The following is a 27,214-nucleotide window of genomic DNA, read 5'->3' on the forward strand; positions in this document are numbered from 1 at the left end:
AAAGTGGTCATGAAGTAGAGTTTAACTTATGCTCCTTTTTTTTTTTTTTGGGAGCTGTAAAAAGGAACATAATTATTAAGCAAAAAGAAAGAGTACAAAACGTATGAGCAACCTCCATGGTCACTAGGCGCTTGCATTGCATACGTAACCTATGAGAGTGAGAAGTGGCATATAGCCAAGTTTCCCCTAGTTGGTGATTTTGATGAGCTCTTCTTGAACTATGCTCCAAGTTTGCTCCGACTAAAATATGATGCTCCAAAGTTTTTGCTCTTGCATGCTTGTGTATCCACATGTCAAATCTAAAGGTGGGTGCTACCTTAAAACACTTAATGGGGGAAAATTAGGACAGAAGAAAACACAATCGCAGGCCAGCTCACTCCTCTATTCGATCTGCAATCAGCGATCTGCGCTCCACCCGATCCTTCCGTGTACGAATGCCCTTGTAACCTCATCCTGCCGCCAGGATCTTCAATTGAATTGTTCGATCACTTTCTCAAGCCGCATTCCTTACCGCGACAGGAAGCTGGAGCCATGCAATTGGCCTCAATAGGGGCAGTTGCCCCTGTTGCTCTGCTCATCAGTACGTTTCACATGTTGTCCTTTCCTTCGCGTATGCATCATTAAGATGATTAACTTTTTGTCAAATTGCGACTTTGTTTTCATAACGCATTTTCCAGACATAAATGATTGATCAACAGAGCTACAGGGGTCTCATGAACTTTAATATTTATCTGGGGTATCATCTTATCGCAAAATCGTGCAAATCCTATCCAAGTAATCAAACTTAGTAGTGTCACACTGTTGCTTTGAAAATCCATAACCAAACCGCTTAAGTTCAGGAGTTTGAGCCTCACGGGCTTGCAGGAGAACTATGGAGGAGTATATAACTCCAAGATTCACTATAGCGTCACAGTAGCTATGCTAATAGCTAACTACACTAGCAGGAACGAAATCAAGAAAGAAGTAGACGGCAGACTCCCATGAGGGTGATCTGATAGTTGAAATGAACCCACAAGATATTCATTTCCATACGTTCTTACACAGGCTATCAAGGCTACACACCAGGATCTACCTACTAATTTCATCACTTACCTCATAGCATTAAATTATTGCTTACACTCAATCCTGAATTACATGTGTCCTCAATACAATCCACTTACATCTAATTCAAGTTTGGACCCCTAAACATCTTCAGTCACCCCCCCCCCAAATCCCCAGACCGTGTTTGGTATTTCTTCATCAACAAAAGATTAAAGCAAGAACACTCCCATAAGTCAGGTAAGTGCTCAAAACCAACACTACAAACAATCACCATCAACAAGTAAATCCCCACTAAACAAGTGAGAAATCAGAAAACATAGTGGTTATCTTTCTCCTTGAGACTAGACTTCTTCAAACGTTGATAAAGGAACTATTGATAACGATGATGCCAAGCACTGCTTCCCTGATTCAGCTTTAATTTCATTCTCTTTAAGTCTTCACCATACTTGCGCTTCCAACACTTGTGACCCATTCTTCCACTTAAAGAGCATGTAATGGTAAATTTTCCCTTTGATTTTATAGTGCGACCTGCTGCATATGCTTAGTCGTCCTTACAAAGGCTATCAAGGCCTGTTGCATCGCCGCCTTATCCAGATTAGATCTACCTACTAATCTCATCGCTTATCCCATAGCATTACATCATTGCCTACATATTATGACATTAGTCGTCACTATAATCCACTCACATCCAATTCAATTTTGGATTAATCACTAAACATCTTAATTCCCCCTTCTCAAACTAATAGGGGTTACAGCAGTCGTTGGTCTTTCTCCGTTAACAGAAGATGCTATCTTTCAACAAGATTAAAGCAAGAGCATTCCAATAAGTAAGATCATGGTTTGGATGAGTGCTCTGGATGCATGTTTTGGGAATATAGTGGATTCAAGTAAACCATTCGTGGTTGAGATGGATGCTAGTCATTATGCCAATGGAGCAGCTTTATTCGAATTAAGACTTGTAGCTTTTAAAGTCCAAAGCTACCTGTAGCATGTTCAAGTATCCTATGCATGAGAAAGAGCTTTATGCTGTTGTCCATGCTTCAAAGAAATGGAGGCATTTGTTGAGTTGTAGCTGACTCCACGTAGCGGAAAGAGAGAGATTGAGATCACACGACGTCACTTCAAGAACAAACTTACTCGGTGTGCATGCATGCATCCGTATGCTGTCCTAATTGTCTGTTTCAACAGCCACAATAGTGAGTCCTGCTCCCCCTCTTGAACACCACCTCTGGCTTAACCACTCGAGTGTAGATCTGCCTCTGATGTCGTAGAAGGCTGAAATCCCTGCAGGCACACCCAGATCAGCCGACCTGCAGAGGGCCAATTGGCCACTGTCGTGGACTGGACCTGGCGCATGACGACCTGCTACATGGCAGGCTGACAAGTCTGTGGCCTGCTTTCTGCCCCGACCTGTCCTGCTGACCCAGACCTGGCTCCTGCCCCTGCCCATTGGCCCCTTCCATGGGTACATGGCTTAGCTCTATCCAGCCCTTGTGTTAGCCTTAAAACAGGGCAGACTGCCAGCCCTAAAGGCTGACCAGGGTGGACCTACAGGGCTACCCTAAATCTAATTCAAGAAGGATATGAACATACTACCCATTTGCAAGTGAGATTGCTGCCCACATGGCAGCTCCTCACTTCATACTGTCCAGTGTTGTATGTGATCCTCCCTCGTGTCCTTCTTATACAGGGGCTCACAAGTGGGGAAGTGAGCATTCTATTGCAAGAGCATTATCTTTATGGGTCTACGTTTTTGATGTGTGTGGATGACACATTCTTTCAGAACTTCTGTAATGCTTCAGACTTACGTTCAGCCTGGCACTGACCTGTGCAGTATTATTACGGTGATTTGTGTTAAGACTTTACTCTTTTGGTAACTTTTGGTGAAATGGCTCATGTATTAGAAGAATTAATAGTTTGATGTTTGTAGATGTATTGAAAGTGTTGGAAGGCTTAACCTACATGTTGCATGAGATTCTAGGCGATAATGGCATGTGACAGGCTACTTCGACCAACTAGAGGCCTGAGATGAACCTGAATCTTTGTCTAGCCAAAGCATCCTCTTTTGGGATGGCTATAGCAGCATAGGAACAAGCTAGGAGTTATCTGGAAATGCGAAACTTATTGATAATGTCAACAGAATGGAGCATGGCGGAATACATGTTTTGGTAGATCCAGCTTAAGAGAATCATTAAATCAAAGAGAAGGATCTACCTACTCGATGTCAGAGGGATTAAATAACTTGACGGGGGAAACATGTTACATCCCTGGCTGATTGTGGGTTGCTCATAGCTGTAGGGTCAGGGAAGCCTTAGATGGCAGAGCTGTCAGCCTAGGTGGAAGCTCTAGGGATAAGGATGATGAAGACCATTGGATTAGAGGTATAAGCATTCATGATATGTGTGTGTGTGTGTGTGCAGGCTCCGGATTTCACCCCCCAAAGAAAAAGTGTGTGTAGGCTCTATTCAAGAAACCAGTCTTTAGAGAGCCTACTTCTTCCATGTTCTACTATTTCCGGATGTCGCTCAGGCAATCCTTTTATGATTGCCTCTTTCTTCGTCAGATAGATTACACTGTTTACTTGTCTTGCAATGAAATTTTCTTATCTAGTATTTTGCTGGTCTCCACTTTGGGACCGCCTCTTGTAATATATAAAATACATGGATTTCACTAAAAAAAAAGCGTGTAGGCTGCATTCAAGGATAAAAATTTGAAAGATGCAATTCGTTCATGTGGCAAATGGAAATCTTTGGGTTGGGTGGTCTTATTGTGGAGTTCTTTCTACAATACTGGGATGCCATGTTGCTAGCACTTTTATACATGATAAATCATACTTGGGAAACTCCACAAGTGCCATCTTCTTGGAAAAAAGGGCTGATCAAGCTATTCCCCAAGAAGCATTTATGTGAGTCATTTGTTGATCAGAGGCCTATAACCCTCATGCTTATCATGATACCAGAAATAAATAATATGCTGCATTTTTCCTTCAAATCCCAATGCTTTCATGGTCTGAGAGATAAGATCCCATTGTATCGTATCAAAAGCTGCAGCAATATCCACTTGTAACAAGAGAAACATCTTGCTCAATATACTTAGCACATTCAACTCCCACATAAGCATTGGCAACATTATATGTTATGTCTGTGGGGAAAGAACCCATAAGGCAGGGTGTAGACCCTCCTGCAAGAAAGCTTTGATATGACTCACTATCATCTTGGCAATAAGTTGCGCCATTTTATCTGGTGACAGTACTGATGAATGGACTCTCTTCTGTTCTATATGTCAAGGCTGCCCTCTCAGTGCTATGCTATATGCCATAGCTACTCATCCAATGCTGCATTATATGCATCATTTTGTTGGAAAGGTCACCTCCCCATCTGTAAGCCCCCATATGAGGAGAGCATGGGGGGGTGAACCTGGGTCCTGAGGGATTGCCACATGGGCAGCAAGATGGCTGCCATGGGGGCAGAGATCAGAGAAAGAAAGAAGAACTTGGAGGAGCCATCTACCCTTAATGATGATTGCTAAGCAGGACACCCCTTTGATTCGTGTCTAATATTATGGAGCTTTTTTGGAGATCAAACCATAGTCGTAAAGCTCTCCAGTTACTTTCTTTGGAGCATCTTTGCTCCCCGAAAATGGATGGAGGGTTGAATATCATGAATATTCATGTGCATGCTCTTGCACATAAGGGGAAAATGATGCTTCAGTTTATGCAGGATGATCAGCCATGGGTTCATATGATGAGGTACTTGCTCTTGCATTTGACTACGCACGCTTTTGGTCACTGGCAGATTGCTCATCAGGATTTTCTCCTTGGATATATTAATGGCAGGGTCAAGGGTTGTTCTTTTGTCTCTTGCATGCTTTCTGATTGGAAGCATATACTTTCTCATCGCAAATGGAATGGCAGGGATAATCTACTTGGAAACTCTTTGTGGGCTGAGTGCCTTCATTGTTCAAAGGTCTTTGCGCTTCCTTTGGCCTTACAAGAGCCCTGTTGCTCTTACTTTACTTAGTCGAGAGGCATACACCTTGTGGATGATGTGTTAGATAGATGCAGATGGTATGGTGTTATCCTTCCCTACTGCGGCCAGAATGTTTAGGCTGGGACAGGATTATAGACCCCTCTGGCACAAATTATCTCAGATGCTATATGATTTCCACCCAGTATCACATCTTCAGATTACAGACCGTTTGAAAGATTGGGTCCTTCAATCAGATGATCCTCTTGTCGGTCGTTGTTATTGGCAGATATCACAGTTGCAACCTTGGTTCATGCAAATTGCATTTGGTCTATGACTCATCCTTCTCAGTGGTGGAGGAAAAGGTTGCGACAACATTAACAGCTTTTTTTCTGGCAAGTTTTGCTTGGGGTTATGCCTTTTGGGCAGATTTTGGCATGCAAACATGCCCTCACACTGGTGACTTCTTGTTTCTTGCAATGACAACTCCAGGCACGCTTCTCCGGTGCTTGCTTTGGCAAGATTGTTTGGTTGTTTGGTATCTACCCAGTCCAACAAGGGTATGGTCTTTTCTTTACATGGGTACACTATTGGCCATTATGGACTTTATGGATCGGAACCATAGGGTCTTTGGTAACCCATCCCTTGCCAAGTATCCCTTCTTTCGGGCATTTTATGATTCTCTGCATGCTTGGGATTTGGATCATCCTGCTTACTTGGCATACAATGAGATTTTCTGGTTTTGTAACAGCATTTCCTCTCCTTGGGGAATGCTTTTTGTAGTATAATAGCAAATGGATTTCACCAAAAGAAAAAGTGTAATTGTGTGTGATACATATACATATGTTGCCTACATCTCCTGCAGGTATTTGTGTGTGTGATATATATACATATGTTGCCTACATCTTCTGCAGGTATTTGTCACCAATGAACTTCCCATCCTTTCCAAAGCTAGGAAGGGCAAGCCATGTGATGTGCCAACTTGCTGTAGTCTGTTATAAAGTGATGTAAGCTCTCAAATACATAGCAATAAAGCAACCTTTTGCTTTCTTGTCTGCTTGGACCTTCCCATAATAGCATGGCACTCATCCTGGGTAGTCATTATGTGAGATGCAGTGGTAGAGATCAAGGGGGGGGAAGGAAAACTTGCTTGCTAAAGATATGAAAGTCATGTTATCGTTGGGTTGGGAAAAAATGTTACTTGTCTGTGGGACTTGTTACACATCATGCATGTATTTTTGAGCTACGATATATGGTTCAATGTTTGCATCGTTGAAGATTTTAGATGACTGCTAATGGTCATTTGGGTTTTTTTTTGGTGATGCAGCATCCTTTACAGATTGCTCTTTACTATCCCTGCCGTTTCTTTTCGCTTTTCTCTTCATTCAGCACAAGGCACAATGGAGAAGTAAGTACATTGTTCTGTGTCTCAAGTCTCGAGAGAAGTTATAGATGTGAAAACATGGGAGATGATGATTTTCATGGAGGAGAGTTTGATTTTTGCGAGGATAGCTTTGGATGGCATAGGTTTCAAAAAATGAATTTAGAAATGCATCAACAAAATGTCGTAAAATTTTCCTCTTTGCTAATAGGTATTGATTCTCGGATCAAAGTTGTTTTCTGGGTCCTGCTGTTGGTATACTCTACATTAGCTTTCTTTGCTGAGGGTGTGACAACAATCACGTGGTACATTGAGGGCAAGACATGGAGTAGCCCTTCAAACTGGTTTCTGAAACTTCTGGATCTGGCTAGGTAGGTGTATATCCTGATGAACCTGAGAGAGATGATGTTTGTCTGATTCTTTTGATAGAAAGTGTAGACTATTAGCTCAGTTTCTATACCTTTATTCACCGATACAAATGTGTCAAAAAAGGATGGGGGGTGTGGTGAGATTAAGTGAAATTAAGGAGTCAGGATTGTATTTTGGCAAGTGTGGATACAATAAACCTAGCGATAACTGTTAATTGAATTATTTGTGTAGTCTTGCCATTTAATTGCTTGATTTCAGTTATTGTTCTGGTAACTTTGAATTAAAGACATTATATCATAACTAGCTTGGAATGACTTCAGAGGAAAAAGAGAAGTGGGTTTGCTCTTTTTTAGGGAAAGTCTAGCAGGAAAATCTAGTGATAATTTTTGAACTGCTTTGCAGCTCGCGCTGCTTCTATAGTAGCCTGCGTCTTTTTTGTGCTCACTTGTGCTTGAACTATTCCTGCTCGTTCCTTCTTCTTCCTTCTTCTTCTACACCTTGCTCTTTGTCCTCACCATAGAGTCCTGGCCTCCTCCTGCTTGTGGTCACACTTTTGACCGTGTATTTGTTTCTGTGCTGATGCTGCCTTATACTGAAATCTGAGTTTACCGAAATCCTTTGAGTACAAGGTGAGATCCAGCCTAGTATCATAGTTGCACCCCCCCTCCCCCCCTGGATAGAGTGGTGTCGACTGTCTGTGGGCAGGGCCATGCGGCGCTGTCTCTTGGCTATGGCTCTGCGTCTGACAAGGGCTATGGTGACCCTTGCCGGTTAGGGAATGTCCCCAAGTTTAATCTGTGCATCCGTCCTGTCGGGTGTGTCACGTCACCGGCTTTGGATTACGTCCATGTTGTTGAAGGCCCGCGGGGTATGTGGTCCTGCCCTGGAAGAACTCACTAATTATACCCTGGAAGAACTCACTAATCATACTCTGAGAAGAGTCTAGTGTGCCCTGTCCTGTCTCTGTGATCTAAGTACTCTTGGTGTCTTACTGTCTTATGAATGTAAGCGGCCAAACATCTCTGGTCTGGAAAAGAGAGAAAGCGGGATAGCATCTTGGAGCTTTCTCTGAAGAGACAGAAGTAGCGCCCTCGAATCTCATAGTACACTTCCGACTCAATCTTTTGTAGATCACACAAGGTGCGCATGTGCCTCTCTCTGGGTTCTTCCTCAGCTTGACCACTCTCGATGCGGAGTTGATGTGAAGAGACCCGGAACTACTTAATAGCAAACCTCAGTGAATGGGGAAGATGAATCGGAGTATATCCTGGAGATCAACAAAGCCCTCATGCGAAATGCGTATGCAATGATCTGTGTAGAAGCTAAGCTTCACTGGGAGATTACTCGATTCCAACCAGTTTCGATAACTGGAGGTGGTCCTGAAAGGGAGCAACTCTAGCCCCAATCTCTCAAATCACCTGTCTGCATGTTTTTTTTTTTGGGGCAAAAAATATTTTTTGTATTATATATTCACAAGAGATTTATACATTGAAGGTCAACAGCTCATTACAACAAAAGAGTCCACAACTTTTGACATGAGTTAAAGCATCAGAGACAACTGTTGTAACCTGTAGGTGTGAAGACACAAAGAACCATCAAGGTAAGTGTTCAAAACAGCAGATCGCAAAGGGTAGGTCTAGCAAGAGGGAGCACATCTCGAGATAAAACCCAGAGTTAAAGTCGATCCACCACTTCAAAAGGGTTCCTCTTTGACATGATATAGAGGAGGAAGGTCATGATTCTGTAAACAACTAGAAATCTCTCTGCAGTTGAAGTTCTTGGAGTGTTCATAAGCTTATTGTAATTGAGAGAGGGCCTCATTGTAATTATGAATCTGTTGATCCAGCAGATGCTTTGCCTCCTAACATGAAAAGCCTTTCTGTTAGAAAACCTCTTACCTTTGAAAAATAGAGACATTTTTTTCAAACCAACGTGAGAATATATCAATGGCACTAACTCCAACACTTTGGAACTGGTAAAAATTTCTTGAGATCCAAATAGCCCACAACGCATGAGCTCTTAGGGTTAACCAAGAAGAGTTAGGGGTTTGAAGGAGTCCCCAAGGAGAATTGCCTTCCAGTTGACTGGCTTCCAAACTTGGAAGTGGATGTACTTCCAAACTTTCCTGGCTTTAGGATAGGTGATGAAGAGATGGAACACATCTTCCTTTTTGGCGGGGCATCTTTTGTAGAGTCCCTTTCCTATTCTCTCACTTTTGCAATTGGTCCAGACAGTCTTATGTAGGATGAACCACAGCAGGGTAGAGTAATTTTCAGGAATGTCTTTGTGCCAGATAAGTGAAACTTGTACTGCCACTGTTACGCTCTAGCCGAGGTAGCATGACCTCGGAAGAATCAGTCGACATTTCCCTTATAGGATCTATCTTTGTAATATATGTGTTTGCGCTTTATGTAAATGATCGGGAGGGATTAATGTCAAGGTCCTAGGTGAGGGCTGATAGCACCAGACTAGATAGATCTGAGACCAAGGGCCTAGTGCAAAGATTGTGCCTAGGGGCAAGGAATTAATGCATCCCAAGAGAGGGGTGAAATGTTGCATTAGGAAGGCCCTATATGGATGACATGTGGCATCTAGATCTATCTAGGGATTTGGGGTCTGCTAAGGCTAGTGAGAGAAGATAAGGATTGGGATTTTACGTGATTTCGTGTACAGCTCTATCTCTCTTGCTTGGAAGTCTTGGCAGAATTGGCTGGGTGGAAAAGAAAGGTGCTACTCCCGTGATCTGTGAAGAGAGAATAGCAGAGGTTGGTGACAATTGGTATCAGAGCAGAAGGTTGGAGAGGAACGTAACGTAACGTAACATTGAGTGACAATTGGTGTAGAGCGTCGGTGACGACGAATAGTGAAAGAGTAGTTGGACGGTTTGTGACGTCGTGACGCTGCGCTGAGCGGGAGACCTGAATATACCACGCTGAACGGAAGGCGAAGGACTGTCGCAGCCACCCGTCGAATTGCTGGTTTCGAAAATCGTTGACGAAACTTGGTGGAGCGCAAGTCGACGGGCAGACTGCAGCGGAACCATGACGGACACCAGGGAGAGCATGAGGAGAGTCATAAGGGGACGATGGAAAACAGCGAGCTGAAGCTGGTAGAGAAATACGACAAGCACTTCGGCAGCATCGAGTTCAGCATGGTCACGGCGAACGATTTGATTCCGCTCACGGCAAACGATTCGATTCCGCCTAGGCGAGATCGCGCTCCTGGAGACCAATTGCAAACGATTGCTGTGGGATTGGCTGCGGGAGCGGCACCGCCATTCGGATTTCCAGGCTCTGATCCTGTATCCGTAGGCTTCCATTCCAGCGGTCGAGTGTATTTGAACGGTGTTCTTCATTTTCATCAAGAACCCAAATTTCCTGCTTTGCATCGTTCTTGGGGCGCCGTCAACACATCAGTAACGAAGAAATTAGCTGACAGTTGGTTGGCGCTAACGAACCTACGTTCCGTGGGCTGGGAGATTTAACGACAGAATATAGTTGACAGCACGCCGCCATTTGTTTCGCCGTAGCTTTGGCCCTCCAAGCTCACGTAAACAGATCGTAGTTGGGACTTCTTTGGCCACCAGTTCCGCTTATATGCTGTAGCTAGTTGATTGCAAATTGCTCGGGCTGCAAGCTGTGGGATTCGAAGTCCAGGGAGCACTCTATCTATTTTCCTTTTGGTTTTCGTTATTCCTGTTTTGTCGGAAGCAATTAGATTTTCTTGGTCATCAGAGGTTGCAGTTGATGATGCTATGGCAAGAATAAATTATGCTTGAACAGATTATGCCTGTGTGTTTCAGTCGGAGTCAGATTGCAGGAATTTCCCTAGTATAGGGAAAAGCGCCATCTGTGAGATATGCCTGTATTAAATGCTTGATCAGTGTGAATGTGGGATTGCAGGAATTCCCTAGTATAGGGAATTGTGTTCAGAGTGTCAGTACCCTGAATTGTGTCAGCTTGTGATTACAGTGTTCTAGGGGTGTTAAAAAAAAAAAAAAAAAAAAAAGCCCCAAAACAAAACACCTACTGAACTAAATGGAAGCAGAAGAAGGAGCTTCCAGGAGGGACCCTGGTGAATCAGGAGTCCGGCCGACCCAGCAGGGATCGCGCCCAGTAGCTCACACTTTATCTGGCAGGATTGCATTGCTGGAAGATGCCTTGCAACAGTTGTTAGCGCAGCAATTACAAGCCAACGCAGGGCAATCTGAACTTAGGAGAGTGCTACAGAGTATGTCTGCCAGACCTTCTCGAGAAGAGAAGGGAAAGGCTCCAATGGAACTGGAGTCTAGTGTTCATACGGTCGAGCCTAGGAAGGCTAAAGTGCCAAATATTGCTAATTACAGACCGGAAAAGTATTCTGGTCGGATGAACGACCGTAGCTCCGATGTCATTGAGACCTGGTTACACAAATGGGACGAGGCGTTCGCCATTTGTGAGATCAGAAATGACATCAAAAAGATCCGCGAGGCCACCCATATCTTTAGTGAGGCGGCGGATCGGTGGTGGATTAAACAACAAAAAGATGGCATAGCATCCACTACCTGGGAGGGGTTTAAAAGAGAGTTCAGGAAACACTTCTTACCTCCTGACGAGGCATCCCGAGCTTGGGATCAATATAGGAACCTTCGTCAGAGAAATTTATCAGTGGCAGAATACACTGATAAGTTTCGAGAGAGTGTAATGAAGGTTGACGAACCCCTGCCTCAATCAATCCAAGTGAAAGATTTCATATTTGGATTGAATGACCGAATAAAAATGGAAGTTCGGGCTAAGTACGCGAACACGCTAGATGATGCAATAGCTATAGCCCTGAACTACGAGGATGCCAAGGGCAGCAAGCCAAGTGGGTTTGCACAGGTCGGAACCCAGTATGGGTATCCGAAGAAGTCTGGGTTTAAGAAGAAGTGGGCTAGTAGAGGGAGTGGTTCGCAGCCGAGTGGTCAAGCCAAGCAGGCGAGACCGGCTGAAACTCCTAAACCGAGTACCACCATTGGAGTGAAAAGGAAAGTAACTCCAATGGCAGCCCGGGCTTGGTCTAAGTCTCCCTTGAACCCGGAACAAAGGGAAAAAGCGAGGAGAGAAGGCTTATGCTTTGGTTGCCTTCAACCTCATCAGTGGAGAGATTGTCCACGTAATAAAGATCGTCGGATGGCTGAGATGGTGATCTCAGAGTGCGACGTGGAGATGCAGGGAAGTCCCAAAGCGGAAGAGATGCAGATTCAGCTAGCGGGATCTTCTCAGAGGTTAGTACCTTGTTTGTTCTGTGTGTCTGTTACTAAGTTAGTGACGAGTGCACCTGATAACATCCTATCTAAGCCCGCAGCAACAGGGTATACAGCCTTCAATGATACGGAGTTAATCAAAATGAAAGGGCAAGTGGCCAGTCATGATGTCATTGTGTTGTTTGACTCAGCGTCAACTCACAATGTGATTAACTCCAAGCTCGTGAAGAGGCTGAAATTAAAGACAAGTCCATCTGACTATGCGTATACCGTCAGGATGGCTGATGGAAGTTCAACTGAAGTATGGGACCAAAGGGTTACCCAGTTGGAGCTTCGGATTCAGGACTATACTGAGAAGCTTGATTTTGAAATAACCAAGCTTGCTCATGCGGATATAGCCCTGGGAATGGCGTGGCATTCTAGGAAGAATCCAGCCATTGATTGGAAAAAGCACGTATATCAATTCAAGATGAATGATGTGCTTTATGTCTTGCGAGGTGAAAGAGATATACCTCAGGGACCGTTGGTTTCCGTGATGGAAATCAGAAAGGCTCAAGTAGAGTCTTTATACCTTTGCACAGCATCGGTAGAGTCGGTGGATGAGTCTTCGGCTAGCACTGATGTTACGCAAAGTGATGAGATGGCCAAGCTGGCTAATCTTATAACAGAGGAGTTCTCTGAATGTTTTAGGGATGAACTACCTTATGGGTTACCTCCAGAGCGGAAAGTTCAGCATAAGATTGAGCTGATCCCGGGGGCAGAACCTGTAAATAGACCTCCCTATAGAATGAGTTTACTGAAGAAGCGGAGGTGCGTAGGCAACTGGAAGAATACCTCAAGTTGGGGCAGATTCAACCAAGTTTCTCACCTTTTGCTTCACCAGTGATATTAAAGAGGAAAAAGGACGATACGTTTCGCCTCTGTATAGATTACAGAGCATTAAATAATATCACTGTTAAGCACAGGTATCCGATGGCTCGGATTGATGATTTGCTAGATGCATTACATGGAGCCGTGATTTTCAGCAAGATAGATCTTAAGTGCGGCTATCATCAGATCCGGATTAGAGCCGAGGATGTGCATAAAACCGCTTTTAGAAGCAGGTTTGGTCATTATGAGTTTTTGGTAATGCCCTTCGGACTTACCAATGCTCCAGCGACCTTCGTCATGCTTATGAATGATTTACTACGTCCGTATATCGGAAAGTTCGTAGTACATTTCATTGACGATATCTTGATATTCAGTAAAAGTGTTACTGAGCATTGTGAACACTTAAGGATAGTGTTCAGTACTTTGAGGAAAGCCAGTCTTTACGTGAATACTTTACGTGAATAAAAAGAAAACTATACTGTGTATGGTTAGGCTTGAGTACTTAGGGTTCATAATTACTCCACAGGGGGTAGAAATGGATCCGAAGAAAGTGGCTGCGATACTAACTTGGCCAATCCCTCAGAGTCTGACCGCGTTGCGATCATTCTTGGGATTTGTCCAGTTTTATAGAAGGCATATCAAAGGATATTCCGAAATAGTATCGCCATTGACTGATTTGACCTCAGATAAAGTACCTTTTATTTGGGGACAGAATCAACAAGAAAGTTTTAACACCATAAAACAAGCTGTGGTCTCAGGACCGGTGTTAAAGATAGTTGATCCCCAGAAACCGTTGTTCCTAGAAACCGATGCAAGTGGCATTGCGGTAGGAGCAGTCCTCCTTCAAGAGGGAAGGCCAGTAGCCTTCGAAAGCAAGAAGCTTTCTCCCTCTCAAAGGAATTGGCCAACTCATGAATTGGAGTTGTATGCTGTTATCCATGCTTTGAAAACATGGAGGCATTATCTATATGGTTCAGAGTTTTATGTGGATGTGGATCATGATACTCTGAAACATTTCTGTAAACAGACTGACTTGAGGGGCCGCCAAGCTAGGTGGGCAGAGCTCATGCAGGAGTTTAATCTAACGATTCGGTACCGAAGAGGAAAAGACAATAAGGTAGCTGATGCGTTGTCTCGCATTATGCACAACTTGAGTTTCACGGTATTAGAGAGTGCTCTAATGACCGAGATCAGAGAAACTCAAAAGGTGGACGAGTTTGTCCAGAGCTTATGGCCTAAGGCTCATGTGTGAAAACCCGGGGAAAATGAAAAGGATGACCTGGCATCCAGAAAAGGCCAAACTTATGCAAGATATACTATAAGGGATGGTATGCTAGTTAGAAATGGCAAGGTTGTAGTACCTGGTCAGAATGATCTCAGGCAGAGAGTCATCCGACAATGCCATGATAGCCCGTGTGCGGGGCATCCAGGAGTCGAGAAGACATATGATCTCGTGAAGCGAGATTTCTTTTGGCCAAAGATGAAAAAGCATATTCATGAATATGTGACACGGTGTTTCTCGTGTCAGGTAAGTAAGGCCGAGCGGGTGAAGCCACCCGGACTTTTACAGCCCTTGGAAATACCACTAAGTAAGTGGGAGAGCATTTCCATGGACTTTATTGTAGGGCTACCTGCAACACAAGGAGGGTATAATTCTATCCTTGTGGTGGTTGATCGTCTAACCAAGATGGCTCACTTCATTCCGACTAGAGAGTCTATTAGTGCCCCGCAAGTAGCGGAGTTGTTTATTAGACATATATTTCGTCTGCATGGATTGCCTAGATCCATAGTGTCAGACAGAGATGTCAGGTTTACCGGTCACTTTTGGACAGCGGTATTTGAGACACTAAGGACTGAGTTGGGAATGAGTAGTGGAGATCATCCTGAGACGGATGGTCAGACGGAGAGAGTCAACCAGACTTTAGAGGATATGCTGAGGGCATATGTGTCATTGAGGCAACATACATGGGACAAGTGGTTGCCATTGTTGGAGTTTGCCTACAATGATAGGAAACATTCATCTACCGGGTTCAGTCCGTTTGAGCTGAACTATGGTTATAGACCAGCTAATCCAACTATAGTTGGAGTACCTCAGAAAGTGCCTAGTGCCGCGAACTTTGTAGTTCAGATGCGGGAGATGCTAGCACTTGCGAGAGCTAATATCCGCCAGGCTATGGATAGAGCCAAGGTGTATGCGGATGAAAATCGGTCTATAAGAGTATTTAAAGAAGGAGAAAAAGTTTTTCTCAGAATTCCTTCGCACTCGAAGTCGTTGACTTCAGGAGAGTGTGCTAAATTATCACCTCGATACTGTGGGCCGTGGTTAATTCTAAAGAGAATAGGCAGTGTAGCCTATAAATTAGAATTGCCACAGGGGTGTAAGGTGCACCCGGTTTTTCATGTTTCACGTTTAAAGAAATTTTTACATACTGGTGACTCACTAATCGAAGGTGTGGTTTTGTTTCAGGAGATAGAGGATATTGCAAGGCGCAAACCAACAAGAATCTTGGACCGAGGAACAATGCAAATACGAAATCGGAAGATACCCACGGTGTTGGTTGCATGGCATGGTCAGCCTCTATCCGAAGCTACGTGGGAATCCGTATATCAGTTGCGGAGAGTGTTCCCAGACTTTATCATCGAGGACGCTGATGTTTGAAGAGGGAAGGAATGTTACGCTCTAGCCGAGGTAGCATGACCTCGGAAGAATCAGTCGACATTTCCCTTATAGGATCTATCTTTGTAATATATGTGTTTGCGCTTTATGTAAATGATCGGGAGGGATTAATGTCAAGGTCCTAGGTGAGGGCTGATAGCACCAGACTAGATAGATCTGAGACCAAGGGCCTAGTGCAAAGATTGTGCCTAGGGGCAAGGAATTAATGCATCCCAAGAGAGGGGTGAAATGTTGCATTAGGAAGGCCCTATATGGATGACATGTGGCATCTAGATCTATCTAGGGATTTGGGGTCTGCTAAGGCTAGTGAGAGAAGATAAGGATTGGGATTTTACGTGATTTCGTGTACAGCTCTATCTCTCTTGCTTGGAAGTCTTGGCAGAATTGGCTGGGTGGAAAAGAAAGGTGCTACTCCCGTGATCTGTGAAGAGAGAATAGCAGAGGTTGGTGACAGCCACTTAGCTTGGTGATCAGCAATCTTCCATCTTAAGTTAAGAGTTCCGGCTATCTCCTTAATGTCACTGCACGGGGTAGGTATATGGAGTAAGTGGGAGCTACCATTCCAACAAAATTCTTTGGGTAGGTTAAGAACATGGACCCCTTTCCAAGTGACGTTTCCCTACCAAAGGAGAATCATGTTCATAACTACATCCTGGTCCTGGTTGGTTAATCTGAACTCCCGTCTAATTTCAGGCCATGTCTTCCATCTAAAGTCCTGCTTTTGCTAGAGTTGATTCCATGTTTGAAGGCCTTTCTTGAAGAGGATACTTGCTTTGGTGAAGTTCGAGTCGTTAAGGGGATACTGCTTAAAGAAGACAGAAACCCATATAGAATCAATGCCCATAGAGGCACCTTTGCCAAGAAATACTATGTGACTCTTAATTTGCTCAAAGGCCTGTTTGGTGTTATTCCTTTTGGTCAACTCTTGGCACGTAGACATATTGCTCCTGCTCTATGTCACAGACATTTGGCTCCTAGGGAATCCTTGCTTCATCTTTTTTGGAATTGTCCTATCACCCGTGACTTCCTGCTATTTCTTCAGCAGTGCCTCCATCCCCGCTTTCCCACTGCTTGCTTTGGCAAGCTTTTTTGGATCTTTGGCATTCACCCATGGAGACTGGAATTTCATCTATTTTTCACATGGGTTCGATATTGGGCACTCTGTGGATTTTGTGGAGAGACAGGAACCACTGAGTCTTTCGAGAGCCTACTTCTTCCATGTTCTACTATTTCCGGATGTCACTGGGGCAATCCTTTTATGATTGCCTCTTTGTTCGTCAGATAGATTATATTGTCGACTTGTCTTACAATGAAGTTTTCTGAGCTTGTATATGCTGATCTCTTCTTTAGAGACAGCTTCTTTAATATGTGTGTGTGTGTGTGTGTGTGTGCGCACATGTGCATGTGTAGCTTGACATGAATCCTATGTGCAGAAGGTTCTTGCCACTTGGTGGTCCCTCTAAAATCCTTCACATTGTTGGTAGAGCTTAGAAGATTAAATTTTCAGGTGTCTTGACCTCAAAACTTGGTAATCGTTCCTATGACGATTTAGCCGTTTAGCACTTTGCAAACACTTCGCAAGAAGGTTTCTCAAAAATTAAGCATGCGTGGGTAGACACTCCGTTGCCTTCTTTCTTTGTTACTATTCCTGGCGAAGTGTTGATTGCTCCTGTTTTAAATTTGGCTGGGAACACATTTGTTTTGTTCTTCTTGGATTTTATGCCTGCTGCACCTGCTGTTGGTTTGTGGCTCAAAGGAGTGTAATTATGTACGTGATGCTACATAGTTAATCATGGGTTCTATGCGGTTATCTTCACTAAGCCATAGTACAAGCATCTGCTACTTGAAAAATGTCCTCTTTTCTTTGGTGTTTGATTGGTGCATGTCTATCCATGCTCACCTACTAATGATTACCAGCAGCTTATTCGCCATAAATAAGGTTCCAGACATCTTGCTTTATTGTGAGCTGACTTACGTGATGTTGCTCAAAATTTAGGGATGTTGGTTTGTCCACCAAGAGCTTCGAGAGATGCACATCGTTTTTGTGTTCTGTGGAACATTAATGTGCCAATGCCACCAAGGGGCTCCATGCCCTGCAGTGCTATTTCTGGAACTGGCCAATGCTATACCTCATTTAGAAAGCCTTCTATTGCTAATATTAACAATGTTAACCACCCAAAGTGATGAAGCCCTCTAAACTGCATGTTGGCCAACGTTTGTTTTCGGGTATTGTTATGCTACTGAGAGATGAACTGAGCCAATTATGGCCTTCAATCATCCCGCTGGTCGATGGATGGTGATACAATGCATTATAAATGGTGAGATTATGAATTTGCATCCTTATACACCCCACAAAACTCTGTAGAACATGCAATCCTATGGAGGTTAATGGCCACTTATGTATGGACTACAAATGCCTTTTTCTGTAGGGACTTCTATAAGTCTCCAACCTTTGGTGATAGCAATTCTCACAATATGCATATGACTGCTACTGAAACATGGGATTGGGAAATGCAGTGGCCTTCTTGAATGCTAGCAGCAGCTAGTGACTTACGGAAGAACCTGATGCCTCGGCCTCTTGCTTTACTTACAAGCAATGCATTGAATTACTAGGCTAGGCTAGACCGATGGTATATGCTCAATGCCTCTTGATTTGATGCCTTTACTATAGCATGTCCATTGATTTCTCTCTCTCTATCAAGCATTATCCGCTGTTTATGGATATGTTTTTTGGAATGACTGTGAATGCTTAGCCTCTACCATGCAAAAGACTCTTGCTAGTGAATAATGCCTATTTTTCACATCATCATTTTATTTCTATGGTCGCTATATTGATTGAACCTCATGTGCAAATCACTCAAGCAAGGGTGACAGTTCTTGTGCTAGTGATTGCGTGAGGATAGCCAGTGTGCAAAGCATACGGGATGAAAAGGTCAAGCAAGTTCACAAAGTCATTTTGTTTAATCAATACAATACTCTAGTTATGTAGTATGTTGTTCACTTAGACCATGTCTCTTGTATCAAAATCCTTACAATAAGGCTAATTTATTTTGATATCATCCCGATGTAGTACAATACTCCTCTCCGTTTCATATTGAGCGGGTGTTTTGAGATTTTATCATTAGGATGATTGGAGGATTGTGGAGACTTGGTTGCCTATATTATAGGTGGAACCTTGGTGTATTGTGTGGAGCACCTTGGAGCCTTATCTTGTCTATCTTTATTTGCTGGTCCTTGTCCTTTTGTTGCAGTGTCTCTTCCATCTCCTCTTTGTCATTGAGCACTCCTTCCCTCTTTTCTAATAGGTTTTACCAATGTTGAAACTTCAAATCATGTCTCTTGCAGAAGGTGTAGAGTGCCTCCAATTGTTGCTTGAGGCCTATTCGCTCAAGATGAGATGAAGACCACATCATCTGCATAAAGGAGGAGCCAAACTAGGGAGCCTTTAGAGAGCAGCTTGCCCCCCTAGTGTCTCTATGAAAGTCTCAAGCTCGTCGATGTAGAGGCCAAACAGGGTTGGTGATAACGGACAACCCTGATTGACCCCACTGGTGCTCATGATCTCCTCTGTCCACCTTGTAGCCATCCGAACCCTACCTGAAACCCTCTCATAGAGTGCCATAGCTGCCCAAATGATCTCCTGACCATACCTAAGATTCTGCAAGCGTCTGATGAGGCGAGCTCTCAAAAATTCACAAAGCTTTGCGAAAATTCACAAAGCAGCAATATATCCTCTGTTGCTTTGGCCTTCTCAATGACACTTCTGTGATCTAGAGTCACATGATGGGCATGGAATCCTACTTGTCGCTCCGCCTTGAGTCCGTGTAGCTCAGCAAACGAGCTAACCTTTCGTGTTAAACATTGATGTGTAGATTTGGGACATGACATGCCCAATCATAATGGTCATGTAGTTTTTCGGGCCCATGGGATCCCCTATCGTGTGAATGAGAAAGAAAGAAAGAAAGAAAGAAAGTTTATTAAAGTCTTCGGGAGACCGTGAAGGTCTATGAGACTAAAGATAACTGATACAATGAGCATAACGGAGAGTCCATTTTGTTGTGGTGCACTATGCACTAATGTATGACACTCTAGGCTGCTAAGAAATCAGAAAACCCCCAAGGTAAATACTCACCCCCCTGTTAGTGTGGAGGATTTAGAGTTTAGTGTGGAGGATTTAGAGTTTTTCTCCACTCACATTCTCTGCGAAGGCAAGAAAATGCTTGAAGCAAGAGAAGACATGCAACTGCGCTTTCATTGGATAAAATCCAACTGAACCTAGTGAAGTCATCCAAAAAAGTAACAAAGTAGCCGCCGAGCGATGTTGTCCGCATCAGCCCGTGTACATCACTATGTACCAGGTGCAACTTCCTAGATGTACCAATGGTCCCTTCTTGCAAATGGGAACCTATGCATTTTCCTAAATAAGCAGCCCTCACGCACATGTTTTGTAACTGCATGCATGGGTGGGGGATCTACCAGCATGTCTTTGGATGCATTTTCACCAAACTGTTGAAGTTTAGATGCCCGAATCTTTCATGTCATAGGTGAATATTGGAAATCACAGATTCAGCAATGGCATTAGCTTCTATAGTAGCATGTTTATCAAATATATCAAGTTGATACAGCCCGCTGTCAAGTGCACCAATGAATACAATACAGTTATCGTGCCAGTTATTATAAACAACAAAACTATGACTGTCAAAAAACTCTGAAGTCATGTGTGGAGATGGCTGAAATAAAAATCACATTCTACTTGATACCTGGAAACTGATGTGACTTGCACCTAAGCAATCCTTTCACGAGATAAGTTGCATTGTTGGCACAGTTGACAATGCCCCCCATATGAAGTTTAGACATATTTCCACACTCTAGCAACATCACGAGCTTGACCAAGAGAAGCACCGTGTACCTAGCTAGGTGGGGCTAAGGGCAAGGGACTCCCAACCCACCACCCTCGGCGGACAGTCCCCTACCCCCAGCCACACCTAGCTAGGTACATGGTGCCTCCCCTACAGAAGCTGATGATGTTGAATACTATAGTTTCCGCAAGGGGAAATGTCCAAAAAGTCTTGTGCCCGTGTGGAGCATCACTCAAGCACTGAAATAGAGTAGGAGGTAATGTGCTTAGAAATACCGCTGCCAAAATGCCAGGCTGACTTACAATCTGAAATTGATAAAGCTGAAGCATGCATAATGGCAGGTCACAACAATTGCCCACTCATCTTGAGCCAAGTTTGCTGCCTCATGAGAGAGACCATGGACAGCAGGAGCATTTGCAACTGCAAGACCTTGCTGCTCTCTTTTCTTTTCCGACACAATGCGCTTCCGACATTAAGATGTCATGGTTGGGCTCCCTACAATAATTACAGCGCTGCTTCTTCTTCCCATCAGCAAGAGAAGAAGAGATGAGGTGCCAAATGAAGTTTGGGCTTGCTGTAATTCTCATCATCATCATCATCGTCCGCAATAGGACATCAGGATGTATGAGGCTATGTTAGTGGAGGCATGAGGTCAGCAATAGAACGCTGTCGCCCCCTCAAGGGTGCAGTCCTGGTACGTCTTCTGGTCGTAGCTCTGCGTCTAACCAAGGCCATTGTGACCCCCGTCGGTCGGGCTCCGACTCTAAACAAGGAGGGGATGTCCCCGAGTGTGATCTGTGAGTCAACCCTCTGTCTGAGTGTTGGGTCACAAGCTTCGGGTCATGGTCGTGTCGGGGTCTGGTCTCGAGGGAGTCTATGTGATTTGGCTGAAAGAACTCCGTGATAGAGCTCTGAGAGGTATCAGTCGAGGGAGAAGGCTGCTCCTGTTTCCGTGCCTGGAGTATCCTATCGTGGTGTTTGAGCATCTCATGAATGAAACCAGCCAAGCATCGCTGGTCTGGGTAGGAGAGGGCATGTGCCAACATCCCATAACTATCTCTGAAGAGGCAGTAGAAACGCCCTCGGATCTCATAGTAAACATGACACCTGAAGATAAAGTGCTCCTCTGTCTCAACCTCCTGCATGTCACACAGTGTGCATATGCGCCTCTCCCTAGGTAACCGCTGTGCTCGGCCGCTCTCGATACGAAGTCTGTGTGAAGAGACCCGGAACTACCCAAGGGAGATCCTCAGCGAGTGGGGTAGGTGAATCTGCGTGTATCCTGGTGGATCAATGAAACCCTCCACTGTGATATGTAGGAAGTGATCTCTGTAGAAGCTCATCTTCACTGGAAGATCACTCGGGCCCAACTAAGTCCAGAATGTGTGTAGCTGTAGTAGATCCTCACGGATAACTTGGTTGACCTCGTGTGATAGGAGGGGAGAGAAAGGAGCGTCCATGCTGTACTGGAAAGGAGGTAGTCTATCCATGTGGAGCCCTAGTCCTGCAAACCATCTCTTTGTGCGTGCATACCAACACCTCCGATCTCCCCCTGCTACAAGTGCCATAGAAGAGAACAGTGCCAGCCATGGTATCCTGCTACGCCCGGATGTGTAATCCCCATACTCCCTGACTCGGTACAGATATGTAATGACCTGAAATGCAGCATCTAGCTGTAATGGGGGTGACCCAAACTCCGCCCGAATGATCTGGTGAGGGACAGATGGCTTACCACGGATCATCCGTGATAACATGAGAACTTGTAGCCGCTCCGCCTTGGCCCACTCTGTATCCGACAAATCTGGCCCCCAGCATGGGCTGCCATACATCCTTGCAAGGCAGACCAAGAGTCAAAAAGCAACCCTTTGGTCCGTGGATCCTGAAAATGAGAGCAGAAGCATTGTCTCTCTAGTCTAGCCAATGAAGCATATCCTCTGCTCAGGCGCGCCTGCTTCGCGGGTCTCATGGTGAAGGTGGGTCCAGAAAAGATGACCCCCAGATAAGTGTATATGAAACTACCTCAACAGGGGACTCATCAAATGTGAAATGCTCATCGTGCATGACGACTCGAGATGTATTGAAGATCATAACCTTGGTTTTACCCAAGTCGACCTTCAAATCATGAGACTCACAAAGGACTGTAGTGCGTCAAGGTGTCTCTGGAGCCCCTTTGCTGAGGACGACAAAAGAGCCACGTCATTTGCATAAAGTAATATTCGGATCAGCGTACCCGCAAGAGAGCAGCCTACCCCACCCTGTGCTTGCATCACTATCTCGAGCTCGTCGATGTAGAGGCCAAACAAGGTAGGTGATAATGGGCATCCTTGTTTGACCCCGATAGTGCTCATGATCTCGTCTGTCCATCCAGATCCTATCCGGACTTTGCCTGAAACTCGCTCATAAAGTGCCATGACAGCCCAAATGATCTGTTGGTCGTAACCCAGATCCTGTAGGCGTCGTATGAGGCGGGTTCTCGGAACGGTGTCGAATGCCTTGCGGAAGTCCACAAAGCAACAGTAAACCCTCTGCTTCCATGCCCTTGCCTCCTCGATTATACATCTGAGCGTGAGAATGTGGTCCATGGTCCCATGATCCTGCCTGAAACCGACGTGTCCCGCTGCTCTGAGTCCTCGACACTCCGCAAATCTGTTGACCTCAGAATCAAGTATTGATGCATAAATCTTGGACATTACATGTCCAATCATGATGGTCCTCTAGTTCTCCGGGTTCATGGGATCCCCTACCTTGTGGATGGGTGAGATAGTGTTGATGGTCCAGGTGCGTGGAAACTTTAAGCAAACGGCTTCATTAAATAGCTTGGCTAAGATCGGGGCTAGGAGGTTAATTCCATATGCAATAACTCAGTGCATAGTCCCTCATGATCCTTCGCTCGGCCATTATGAAGTATTCTTTAACCCTCCCTAGTGAAGAGGGTGCAGGATGTGGGGCGTGGCATATGTGATAGGTTAGGGGCTGGCTGATTTGGGATATCATAGAGCGTGCGTGCATAATTAGACCACTCCTGAGTGTCAGTGAGTGATGGGGGGGACCGTCCCTCTAGATATCTCTGCCAGAAGTCCTTATTACTGAACAGAATGTTCAGTAGCTCCTCCTCGTTCCGACGCACTAAGTCAAGTTTCTTCCTGCGTACCAGACGGCGGTACTCACGTAGCGTCTCTGGTTTGCTCGGAAGGCTGGTTTTTGTTTCAAATCTGAGCTGACGGTGTAAAGCCTTACACTCATCATCGTACTAGCTATTACAGGGTACGGTCCCAGGAGGTGGTGGACGGGTGGTGTGGGGAAAGGCGTGAAGAGCGGCCTCGTGTAGTGAGCGAGTGACTAGGGCAGCACGGTCTTCTAGTAAGGGTATAAAGTCAATGTATGCGAGAAGTATGTACAGACGGCTAGAGTAAGTAGGTGAGTGATCACGATCAAACCGTATATCATGGTAAGTGGAGTAAAAGCTTAACGGGGTAGAAAGTACTGTGCGGCGGGGAGTAGAAATGCTAAAGAAAAGATAGGTATGGTCGGCCCCTAGAGGGAGAAAGAAAGAAAGAAAGAAATTTTATTAGAGTCTTCGGAAGACCGATGGGTCTGTGAGACTGAAAGAAAACCTGATACAAATCACAGTAAGGGTGGAGCTACTGATATGAGCATCATCACCCGTGCTGAATCCTAAGTCTGATCATACATAATCAAATACATCTGGATGTAACAATGAAAAGAAAAGGACTGGAGCAGAGCAGAATCCTCCGTATGTCATGTCCCCCTGGCTGGTACTATGGTAAACTCAGTGATGTGAGATGTGAAGGCAGGGGATCCTATAATGTAGTCCACAACACTGAAGCCTCCCCCATGTGGAAAGCAAGTGAAGCCACCTGATGCGGGCCATCTGTCAAGACCATTATAAATAATGAGATCATGCATTCTGCCGAGGTCTAATAGGGCCTGCCCATAGGATGTGAGCGGTCCTCGTCTGTCAGCCGAAACTCATAGCATACCTGCCTCCTCAAGGTCAATGTCTGGCAGTAGAGTGGAATCATCCCTGAAGTCGAGGAGTGGTGCCTGACGAGCGCCTGTTCTCGCGTTGAAGTCCCCAACTAAGAGGACTTCCCCGCGGCTAGAGAAGTTAACGATGGACTGACACAGAGCAGCAAATGGGGATGTCTCATCCTCCCCTCGAATATCTCTGGCAAAGCGGGAGGTCTCGGGAGGGAAGTAGCAAATTGCGATAAACAAATCTCGGCTATCCATGTGTCGGATCTGAATCCAAAGAAACCTGGAGTGTGGATCTCTGTGCTCCACTGAGATGGTCCCCAAAAGTGTGGACCTGTAAAGGACTGCGACTCCTAATAATCCTCGAACCCCTCTTGTATCCCTCGTCTCATCTCTGTAGGCAGACTCCCATATATACCCGCTGACTGCTGGTAGTGGGCGCTCTGGACTCTGATGTGTCTTTGTGTAAAAGACTATGTTGTGACCTGTATAGGATTCCGAGAAGTTCCCTGGTTCTGACCATAAGGTACCATTACAGTTCTAGATGGTACAGGATAGGGTCTCGCATGTCTGGGTCTCATAGACCCCACCCCCTAATGCAGGAGGAGAGGTGGGTGCCTGATGGGGGCCTGTAAGGACTCGTCCGTCCCGTAATACTGTCCACTTCCCCTCTTTGTGGGCCTGATCCCGCTGCTGCAGCAGGAAACGCCTCTCCTCAACCTGTAGTGGAGTGAGGTCCTTATCCATGGAGATTGCTGGCTGGTCTCGTAAGGTTGACCTATGACCTGAAGCCGAAAGCCGTGCCTGGGTGTCATGGAACCGGATGATAAGGGGCTGCTCTCGGTTGGGGTCCCTCCCAACTCGCCATGCTCTCTCAATCCTGTACTCAGTCGCCCCTAGGGTAGTGGTCACGAAGGCTTGCGCATCTGCCATCAGGGTAGCACTGAGAGACTGGAGACTGGGTGATGACTGGGTAAGATGGGTGTGGTATGGGGATGATGAGGCGATCCCAGCAGGGTGAGGGAGTGTAGGCTGACTGAGAGGCAGGGGAGAGAGAAAGGTCGAGTAGTGCAGAATAGTGTATGACCCCTCCAAAGTAGGTGTCATAATCGGAGAGAGAACTGTAGCGGGAGAAGAAGGGAGAGATGGAAGAGATGGTGTCAATGACCTCCCCTCTGTCCTAGGGGAGGATGGAACAATCGATGTCATGGGTAGGGGTATATCAGAGCCAATAGTTGTAACAGTAGAGGCTGTGGGCGGAAGTGGAGCTGAGAGAGGGGCTGGAACTGGACGACTAGAGCTGACACTGAGGCTGGCGCTGAAGCTGAGTATGAGGATGTAGCTGAGACTGAAGCTGAAGCTGAAGCTGAGGCTGTGGCTGAAGTTGAGGCGGAAGTGGGCCCCGCCTTTGCTTTGCTGTCCACTTCAAGTGCACTACGGTTGTATCGTGTGTTCACATCTTCGAGTTTCAGCTGTGTCTGTTTTTTCTTTGTGGCTTTATCCGTATCCTTGCCACCTTTACCCATTTCGTTTGGTTGACCTGTGTTCGGTGCAGGTCTTAGTGCAGGAGCGGGAGCGGGAGCTCCCTTCCCATGATGGGAGGTACCCCTAGTGGGGACTGAAAAGAGGCTGAGGGGTGGCGGGGGGGCTAGTAGGGAAAGGGGAGGGGGTGACTGGAGAGCAGGTGGGGGTGGCTGAGGGGTAGAGGGAGTAGCTGAGGGCTCGCGAGGGGGTGGATGAAGGATGGCAAGGAGCTGAAGGGTGGCGGGGTGGCTGGAGTGGAGGAGGCGGAGTAGAAGGGGAGGAGGGGGCGCAGCAGGTGGGGGGATCAGCAGCAGGTGGCTGGAGTGGAGCGGGGGGAGCTGCAGTAGACGGGAGGCGAGGCAGGAGGGGCGGAGGCGACGTTGCAGGAGGCGGGGGGAGTTGCAGCAGGTGGTGGGAGCTGCAAGGGCGGAGCGGGAGGGGAGGAGGCTGAGCGGAGCGGCTAGGGGAGGGGGGAGGCTAGGTGAGCGGCGAGGCTAGGGGAGCGGAGAGGTTAGGGGAGCGGCGAGGCTAGGGAGCTGCAGCAGGAGGGGCGGAGCAGGAGGCTAGGAGAGGAGGGGGCGGAGCTGCAGGAGCTGCAGGGGAAGGAGCAGCGGGTGGAACAAGCGAGCAGGAGAGAGAGAGAGAAGAAGAAGAAGAAGAAGAATATATTATCGTCCTCTGAAGACCAAAAATCAGCCTATGGGACCTGAGCAATACAAAATCCTCGTACACAAAGACTCCTCCCTTGGAGGGGAGGGTATCAAGAGAAACTACCTTTATGTCTTAGGTGAGTTCCTGTGCTTGAAAAGCTTATAGACAAACGTTCCTAAAGCTGGGGGTGACCCGCTATGTAGCATATCAGCCAGTCTGTTATGTCCCTCGAGAAGAGAGCTAAATGCTTTCTGGATGTGAGTATAGCAAGGGCATATCATTACCATGTGTTCTTCAGTTTCTGCCATTCCCTGGTCACATAGTTGGCATATTCTGCTCTCTTTTGGCATATCTTTCCATCCTCCTATTTCAATCTGCAGCTGGTGTGATCGGGTGCGAAGTGAGGCCAAAGCTCTTCGCTTATGTATTGCCATAGGTGTGCAAATGTACTTCTACGTGGCTGTTTCTCTTCCTGTATAAGTAGCCCAATATTCGGGGTTGATAAATGTACGGTAGTACTCAAACTTATCTCTGTTTTCAGCTGTTTGCCATTTCCTGTGTAGTGCATTCAGCAGGTCATGATGAACGGCATCCTCATCTACCTCCTCTGGAGAGTAGTCCAAGTACCTCTCTACCTCCCATTTTTGGAACCATTTT

General features: G+C 45.7%; 1 protein-coding gene across 2 annotated transcripts in view; it reads left to right on the forward strand.

Moving 5' to 3' along the window:
* The first annotated feature begins 293 nt into the window (after positions 1–293).
* The window catches only part of LOC147894011 (piezo-type mechanosensitive ion channel component), a 202,489-nt gene continuing 175,568 nt past the window's right edge, over positions 294–27,214 (forward strand). For both annotated transcript variants that reach the window (XM_087386640.1, XM_087386641.1), the window contains exons 1-3: positions 294–580; positions 6,334–6,414; positions 6,599–6,758. In XM_087386640.1, coding sequence (XP_087242766.1) covers positions 532–580; positions 6,334–6,414; positions 6,599–6,758 — 290 coding nt within the window. In that variant the 5' untranslated portion in view covers positions 294–531. The remainder of the gene's footprint in view (positions 581–6,333; positions 6,415–6,598; positions 6,759–27,214) is intronic.

Source organism: Dipteris shenzhenensis, chromosome 15, assembly GCF_047967505.1.
Source record: "Dipteris shenzhenensis isolate YYH24624 ecotype China chromosome 15, Dip_SZ_1.0, whole genome shotgun sequence".
NCBI classification, from domain to species: Eukaryota; Viridiplantae; Streptophyta; class Polypodiopsida; order Gleicheniales; family Dipteridaceae; genus Dipteris; species Dipteris shenzhenensis.